We start from the raw sequence: 9,383 nt of genomic DNA, 5'->3' as shown, positions 1-9,383 counted from the left end.
TATTTGTAAAGACTGTGAGTAGTGTGTGATGACTATGGGGTACCGCATTGATGAAGGCCAAGTCACATAGTGTTATGTTCACAGGGCAGATTTTGCTGTTGCTGCAACAGTATCCAAAGTTTTCTGGAGACCACTATTTCCAGGTGGAGTGTGGACACCAGTAGAGTGGATTTTAGGCCTTGGACAACATTCACAGGTAGAGATGCCAGCATTATCCCAGAGATAGCCCTGAGACCTAGAAATGATTCTAGGTTACGCATTCATTCATAACCACCCAACAGGATTTCAGTCATAATAAATAAATTAATATAATAAAATTAGTAACACAGAGTCCCCCGCCAAACATGCAACAACGTGCAACATCCAAGCAAACAACCTTTTCCTTTCTTGTTTTTCTTTCAGTTAGAGTGCTATGATTCCATTTTACCTTCCATGACTACCTGCTGTGCAATACTGGGATTTGCGGTTTAGGGAGAAATATTTGCATTTCCAAGTCAGAGGCAAACCCTAATATGTTGCAGGGGGAAGCCATGGAAATTAAAGTGGTTTCAAGTTCGCTAACTGCACAATATGGAAGAGTTACATAAACATGTGAAAGAACACTTTTAATCTCACCTCTATAATTTCCAGCATCTCTACCCTTGTGATTTTTCCATCTCCGTCTAAGTCATACATATTGAAGGCCCAGTTTAGTTTCTGTTCAAAACTGCCTCTGGAAGTGATGGAGAGTGCGCAAATGAACTCTCTGAAGTCGATGGTTCCGTCGCCATTCTTATCAAAGGTTCTGAACGCATGCTGGGCAAACTTCGAAGCATCTCCATATGGGAAAAACTGCAAAATTTTAGACAAATACAAATATTATAAGTCAATACAATTCTACCACAAGACCATTTTCTATCTATATCCTAACCCTGAAGCACCCAGCCTTTATTACTTGACTCTCTCTCCCCCCTTTTTTTAGTACTTTAGTTCACTGTCCATTTGACACTTTTGTAACTGAAGTGTCTTCCATGAAACAATTTCTAAGTCTAAAGTCTCTAGCCTTGGATCTCTTTGAAGATGACATCTTGGCTCTAATTCTATGAAGTGTCTGCAGAATTTATAATATTATAAATCAGACTGACTTAGCTATTTCCAGCTGCTGTCAGCCCATGCCAGGAAGCATGAGACATATTGGCCTTCATTTATTTTTTTGTTCCTTGCCTTAGCTATGAATTCTAATAACTGTGAAATTGTCCATTTGTGAGATGAAGACTACTGTGTGTCTGTTTGACCTTCTGTAGCATTGAATTTCATGGTTGCCTAAATATCTGCTAACCAAAGGGTATAAATTTATATTTATTCTTCTTTGCAATTTATCCTTGTCTAGTCTCATTCTGACTGCAAGGTGTAGTGGTTTAAACACTGGACTATGACTCTGGAGACCAGGGTTCGATTCCCCGTTCAGCCAAGGAAGGTCACAGGATGACCTTTGGCAAGTCACACTCTCAGCCCCAGAAAACCCTGTGATAGCTTTGCCTTAAGATCACCATAAGTCACAAACAACTTGAAGGCACATAACAACAACAGCATTCTGTTCATGCTCTTGTCTTTTTACTATTTAATATGGATCTAACTGCCCAACATTTAAATGATTTTTTTCTGAAGCCATGATTATAATAATAACATAGATCAGAAACTGTTCCTCTTAACATGCTAAAAGCCTAACTGGAGAGGTGGTTAATGAAACCAAATATATGTCACAAAAATTAAGAGCGGAAGGAAAGATGTTTCCCCTATGAAAATGTGAAAGATATTCCAGGATGAAGATGCTCTCAAGTAACAGTTAAGCAGAGGGAATATCCCAGACTAAAGGCACAGCTTAGTATGTGATTGTGCTATGTGTATATTTTGATATATGATTGTACTGAAAGATTTGTGAAAGAAAATGATCTTGGCTAGGGATGAAACAATATGGAATATCATGTGGACATATTTGGAATTAGCTTAATAGCAGCTATTAAGCTTTATCTTGTAACAGTGGACTCTAACCCACATGAAATGTTTGTGATTTGGTGTGTAGCAGCTTGACAAGTGTGGTTACTTAATATGTCAGATTCCATCTAATTATGTGTCCTTTAATTGGCTTCAGTTTTTAAAACAATACGTTTCCCAATATTTGTCATTTTATGTAAAACAGGAAGTTGAATCCAAAAATGTTCAATATTTTTTTAAAAGGAAGTTAGCAATAATGTTTTCTTTTAAAACTCATGAAAGTCAAGCTGTGTACCTTGTTTTATTTGTGTGTGTGTGTGTATGTGTGATTTTTACTGAATTTCACAAAAACATATACTAAAACAATACAAACCAACAAAACACAATATACCTTTTGGATCTGCATTATGTGTGCCTTATTTCAGAGGAGAACATCACAAAGGTTTCCAAGGGCAGCACTCCCCTTCTACCCTTTTTGGAACATTTTTTTCATCATGAAGAGAGGGTTCAAAGGCTGCTAATCTAATATATATGGGCCACATCCCACAAGCTGTCCACCCTTAATTTTAAAATAAGTACAATACTGGCCTAGATATCCTAAATGCACAAGATCCTATCTGATCTTGGGAGCTAACCAGGGCCAGCCCTGGTTAGTAGTTGGATGGGAGACAACCAATGAATACCAGGTGCTGTAAGCTAATGTTTCACAGGAATGGATTGGCAAAATCACCTCTGCGTATTCCTTCCCTAAGAAACTCCTATGAAATTGATGGGGTTGATGTAAGTCAGCAGGTGACTTGAAGGCACTTACACACACACACCATTTGAAGTACGCATTATTACTATTAGAGTGGAAAAATATTGCTAAGACATGAAAGAACAATCTTCAAATTCAGATAACTGCAAAAAAAGCAGTCTTTTCAATATAGTCCCTCACTTATTTCTATCCCCTTTCCTTTCAGAAATTCCTACCCCCCTTTTTTTTCTTTTTGGAACAGGTGCTATATATACTGCACAACAATGCTTGCTCAGATTAAGCTGGCCTGAAATATATTCCTTTGTTCAGTGAATAACCTGAGGCCGGGACAATTTTAGTACTGGAAGTTATCCCTGTTCTTCCCAGAGAACAGGCTGCTGTCTGTCTGACAGAGCTGGTCCGGTTACTGCTCCAGTGACTATAATGATTTCCACATTTCTATTGCATTGGTAAAATGTTAAAAACTTTGGCCTGGATAACAGAATGTCTTTGGTGGCTTCCTGGAAGGGCTGAGAGCAAAAGTTTTCCCCAAAGATGGGATGTTATTAATGGATAAATAAAAGGCGTATTGGTTTGAGTGTTGGACTATGACTCTGGAGACCAGGGTTCAAGTTCCAGCTTGGCCATAAAACCCACTGCGTGACCCTGGACAAGTCACACTCTCTCTGCCTCAGAAAGGCAATGGTGAACCTCCTCTGAACAAATTTTGCCAAGAAATCCCCATGATAGGTTCACTTTATGATTGCCGTAAGTCAGAAATGACTCGAAGGCACACAACAACAACAACAACAACAACAACAACAACAACAAGGCATCTTATTGAAGGCTATCCCAGATGCAAAGGTGGGGTGGGCAAGGTTGTGGAGCAGCACTGAGCCAAGATCAGTAAGCCATGGCTACATCCAAACAGAGGAGAGGGTGAGAACACAGGACTATGGGGCAGGGAAGACAGAGGGAGCTGAAAGACTGGGTGGCGTTTAAAAAAGCAAGTCTGAAACCTGTTTATATCTGCTAAGAGAATGAAAGCAGGGGGAACAAGATCCTTAGCAGCAGTATGAATTTGAAAGGGCAAGAAAGACAGGATAACCACCCAAAGAAGAGTGCATAAGGCAGAAGTCCCAATAATAAGACATGGGGTTTGCCACAAAGGTTGAAAGAGCACAAATTGGTTAGTTAATATGTAGACATATAGGAACCTAGAAAATTCAGCTTAAAACGTGAATGTATTGTCAGGAGGATGCAAATATACCATTTTCCTCAGGGTGGGGTGGGAATAAGACTGCTGCTCAATATACAGTATAAGCTGTTGGCCATGCAAACCTGGACCAATGAGGTGTAGTGGTTACTGTTTGAGCTAGGAGTGTGGGTGCTTTTGTTCAAATTCCCATTCACCTATGCTATGCAGCACCCACTGTATGACCTTTCAGCCTAATCTACCTCATGGAGAGGCTGTGCAGATTAATGACATGTTTATTGAACAGGGTTGTTGCTAATGGGGGCTCTTGGAGGTCCCTCTTTTACAGACCTCCAAAGGTCAAAGCTGATCAGAAGGTAGGCAACAACAAGAAGTATGTCTATCAAGAGGAAAACTGTGTAAAGGAAAAGTAGGGTGTACATGCTTTTAAAAAAGTTTTAAACTGCTCCCTCCTGTGTATCTGCATGATCCATAACCCTGATCTTACAACTTTCAAGTGAGTTGAAAGGCGACCAAAATGGTGAAGGATCTGGAAAATAAGCCCTATGAGAAATGCCTTAGGGAGTTGGGTGTGTTACTCCTGGAAGAGCGAAGGTTAAGAGGTGATATGATAGCCCTGTTTAAATATTTGAAGGGATGCCATACTAAAGATGGAACAAGCTTGTTTTCTGCTGTTCCAGAGAATAGGACACAGAGCAATAGATTCAAGGTACAGGAAAAAGAGAATTCCACCTCAACATTAGGAAAAATTCCATGACAGTAAGAGCTGTTTGACAGTGAAACACACTCTCTCCTACTCTGGAGGTTTTCAAACAGAGGCTGGACAGCCATGTGTTGGGAGTGCTTTGATTGTGTATTCCTGCATGGCAAGGGCTTGGAATGGATGGTCCTTAATGTCTCTTCCAATTCTATGATTCTATGACTGTGGAGGAGAAATATTCATAATGTGGAGGTGTATGAGGTATGCCTGAAAGGTTCAATTGCTTCACAGAGACAAAGAAAGTCAGGTGAATCATGTGTTCATAGAGGGTTCTGCCTGGCGCCAGTTCTGAGTTACAGAGGCAGAACTGGGTTTTTTTTAAAAAAGAAAGATTATGCTCTGAGCAGTGTGTGTGTGCCTTCAAGTAATGTGTCAATGTATAGCGATCCCATGAATGTCTCAGGTTTTCTTAAGCAAGGAATACTCAGAAATTGTTTTGTCAGCATCTTCCTCTTAAATACAGCCTGAAGCACCTGGTATTCCTTGGCGGTCTCCCATCCAACTACTAACCAGGCTGCCCATACTTAGTTTCCAAGATCAGATGGCAGCTGGTGCCTTTAGGGCCTTACATATCAGATAAACATAGGGTACAGTTTATTTGGGGCTCAGCTATTCTTGCTCCATGTGCAATGCACTGAAGGGGCAAATGCTTTTACACTTCTCAGTACTTTCATAATAGAATCCAACACAAGGCAGCTTCATTCAGGTGGCTGATGAAAAGCTGAAAGAGTTTTTGCTCTTGACAAGTGTCATAATCACACCAAAATGAGATTATCAGTTCGGAGACTAGTTCAGTTCATTTTTATTACTGTCATAGACCTGCACAAGACCTCTGAGTCCATTCCTGGCTGTGTGAAGAGGGTCAAATCGATGCAAGATATTTGCAGTTACAGTTACTGTATTTTGTACATGAAGGTTTCCCTCACAAGTTTTAACAGAAAGGGGAAAAGAAAGTCTTTGAATCCCAGGAAGCACTGCAGAAAGCTGATACACAGAGGCATCACTCTTCCCATAAACAAGTACTATATGGCAGGCAGGAACTTAAATATGTACAGCATTTTTGGCTACAGCCTCTCCATGGATTTGGGTCTTTAAGCATGTAAAGTGGCTGTCCCCCTTGGCAACCTAGAGGTCAATATTTTCCAATTGCTCTTTTCAGGAGCTGCCTTTCCCCAGATCCACTTCGGAAAATGTAGCAGAACACAGGGAAGTTGTCAAACCACACTGTAACTATGGCAAAGGGAGGCCAAAACAGCATTCCCCAACTCTGGGCCCTCCAGACAAGATGGACTACAACACCCACCAATTCCCAATTAGGGATGGTAGGCTTTCCTGTCCAACTCATCGGGATCAGTTTGGGAAAGGATGGTATATAGGTAATATTGTGGGTCAGCTGAAAAATTTATTTAATTGTTTTATCAGCATCAGTGTTTTTTTAAAAAAATAATATTAAATTTCATTTTGTGAAAACTGAGATTGTTCCAGGAAGCAGTCCCAAACCATAATCTCCCTCAAAATGCTCCATACCAGCAATCTGCACCTATGGAAGATTATTACCCAAACACTTTGCTGTGCTTAACATTATTACTGTTATGGCTGTCAAGGGAAGAATGGATTTTCCTTTTAGCATGCACTTCAGCCCATTGAAACTCTCCCATTACATCTACTATTCATTAAAAAAAAATACCAAAGCCTTCGCTGATTCCACAATTAAAACAAAAGTACGTCTGGTCCTTAATAGCATGTGACAATATGCTGCTGCCTCTCAGAGGATGCTTGCCATGTTTCTGCAAATGTTTGGGTATGGATTTTAGGGTTGTTTTTTTAATGACTTGTCATCTGTCATCTAAGCTTGTTAATTAGTGACCATGGCTCTTGTGGAATAACATTAAGGTGGATGATCAGCTGGCACAGAGGACAGGGAAATATCTATCCTTGTTCCTACTGATGCACTTGTAATGTATAGTGCCCTCTTGGAGTTTCAGGATAATCAAAATTTCCAAGGCTGGTTTGTTTTTCATTATCTCACAGCTGATTCCTAAACCTAGAGCAAAAATCAAACAATAGCAAACAAAAAGGTATACAGAATAGGCCATGGGTGTGTGTGTGTGTGTGTAGAGTCTGACGTGAAGGCAATTTTTAATGTATTGTGAGATAGTTATAATTAGTTAATGAGCTAAGGGAAGGGACAGAATCATAGAATTGTAGAAGATGTAAGACATAGGCCTGCATTTTCTGTTTCTGGTCTTAGTTCAGATGGTAAGGAGGACTATCTGCAGGCTGGCACCTCCCCCTTTGGCCATGTGGTCACTGGTAGATTTACAAAGTCAAGGAAATTTAATGTCCATTTGCATTTCTTCCTCCTGTTTGCCTGATGAAGAAGCCAGTGTGACTTCAAAAGCTTGCAACACCCAATTGTGCATTTTGGTTGGTCCAATAAAGGTATCATTGTTTAGATGTTATTGGACATTCTGATGTGGTTTGACTACATGTCTCAGGCGCGTTACACACCGCCATAAGGGACGTCCTTAGGACGTCCCATTTTGAAAAAGGGGCGTCTCTTCCAGACGCTCCTTACCCTATCACGGACAGAGTCCGTAACAAATGGCGGCAGCCGTTCCACACGGCCACCGCCATTTTGACGTAACGGACGCTCTGCGTCCGCACGTCACGCCGAGAGTGCGCAACTAGCGCCTCACGGCATCTCTTCCGGGCTGCAAGAAGGAGCGCAATTTTTGCGCTCCTTCTTTGCTGCCTCCGGGGAACCGCACCATTTGGCTGCTGCGGTTCCTGGACGCAGCAACCGGCAGTGGCAGCAGACCGCCACATTTCGGCGGTCTGTAACCCACCCATGTTTTCATCCATGAAATGCTGGAGGGTATTCAGTGGGTTTGCTTAATGCTAAAACTATTAAACGTCTATCCGTGTAGGAATACAAAGATAGAAGATTTTCACACGACATGGTTATATCGTTCCTTTATTGTCCCAAAGTGTAGTGGGATCGTCACAGCAGATAGGCGATTGCAAAAGATTTTCACATGAGGTTGTTAGTGTTCTTAAATCAGATATATCAGAATTCAGCAATAAATGATTACAAAATGATTTCAAAACAGTTACATTCACACACTGGACATAGTAATGTTTCAGCAACGATTTAAGAACACTAACAGCCTCATGTGAAAATCTTTTGGAATCGTCTATCTGTTATGACAATTCCATTACACTTTGGGACGATAAAGAAACGATATAACAATGTCGTGTGAAAATCTTCACTGTTCACCATCACTGATTGTTTTTTTACTGGAAGAAAAGCCTTGCTTAACATTTCTTCAGAAAATGCTTTAAGGAAAGAGATAGTCTGCAGACATTGTTAAAATGTTAAGGCTGACATTCTGTAAATTTAAACTACAAGCTGTAGGCAGATGATACCTGACTCTTCTAAATCTGTTGACCTGTGCCTGTGATATCTGAAACAAGCTTCATCAGCATGGGCTCTCCTTGCGAGGAAATCTATACTTCTGTCTTGATGGCTGTTGTGATATGCACATGGGTCTTGCTATCAATAAATGTCATGACAGCCAATATGATGTAGTGGTTTGGCTTAGAACTGGAAGGAAGACCAGGGTTCAAATCTGTGCTCGCACATGGAAAACAACATGGTGACCTTGTGCAAGTGATGTTTTCTCAGGCTCAGAAGAAAGCAACACATCTCCCTCCACCACAACACATCTTGGCCAGAAAACCCATGACAGGTTCATCTTTGGGTTGCCATGAAGTTGGAAATTATGTGAGGGCCCACAGCCGGGTGGGGTAGCTGTCATTCTCAAGGTCTTGTTAGACTGCAATTCCCATCAGACCTACACATGGCCAATAGTTGGGGATCACGGGAGTTGTGTTCCAACAACATCCAAAGAACTGCATGTTCCTTAGCCCTAACCTAAATTAATTAGGCTCCTCACCTGTTGTTTAAAAATGTAACTAAAAACACACACACCCATATTAAAAAACCCACCCTGTCCTGATTATATGTTTAAAAGATTATATGTTAAAAATCAGAGTTGAGAAACTTTCCCTTTAAGTCCACTTCAGCAAGCTATACCCTAGGCCCAGTTAAATAAAATCAAAGCATTTGGAAGAACCATACTGTAGATCCATTGAATTGCAACAGAGAGTCCTCTCCCTTGCAAAGAATGGAACAAGGGGACACAAAAGCAACAAGAACCCGCAAAATCCAGGAAAACCTGAATGAGCTACAATCATGCAAACTCGGGTTTCAATCTGAAAAAGCTACAGGAGAGGAAATTCAACCCCCTTTTAAGGGTCTGAAAAAGGGAAACATATTGGGTCTGGGTCACAGGCTCCACAAAGAGTAATGTTGTTTGTTGAGAGCCTTCAAGTTGTTTCTTATGGCGACCCTCAGGTGAACCTATCATAGGGTTTTATTTGCAAGGTTTGTTCAGAGGTTTGCCTTTGCCTTCCTTGGAGGCTACGGGCCTGATCACACTACCTTGTTATAGTGCTATTATTCCACTTTAACCACCAGGGCAACTTCCCATGGAATCCTGGGGCTTGTAGTTTGGTCAGAGGCACAAGAAGAGTTCTCAGGCTGGGAATTTGAAACACCTCTCCCTAAACTTCAAATCCAGGAATCTAAACGATGTTGTCATTACAGGTGAAGTGGAATAACAGCACTATAA

At 41.0% G+C, this 9,383-nt stretch overlaps 1 protein-coding gene across 1 annotated transcript in view; it reads right to left on the bottom strand.

Annotated features, from left to right (window-relative positions):
* Positions 1 to 9,383, bottom strand: part of VSNL1 (visinin like 1) — a 104,801-nt gene that overhangs the window by 1,493 nt on the left and 93,925 nt on the right. The window contains exon 3 of the mRNA XM_089477637.1: positions 616 to 831. Within this exon, the coding sequence (XP_089333763.1) occupies positions 616 to 831 (216 nt within the window). The remainder of the gene's footprint in view (positions 1 to 615; positions 832 to 9,383) is intronic.

The sequence above is a fragment of the Sceloporus occidentalis genome, unplaced genomic scaffold, assembly GCF_023333645.1.
Source record: "Sceloporus occidentalis isolate IW3139 unplaced genomic scaffold, rSceOcc1.0.p SCAF_12, whole genome shotgun sequence".
Lineage (NCBI taxonomy): Eukaryota > Metazoa > Chordata > Lepidosauria > Squamata > Phrynosomatidae > Sceloporus > Sceloporus occidentalis.
Note: the sequence above shows the minus strand (reverse complement) of the source record. Positions and strands in the feature narration are given on the sequence as shown.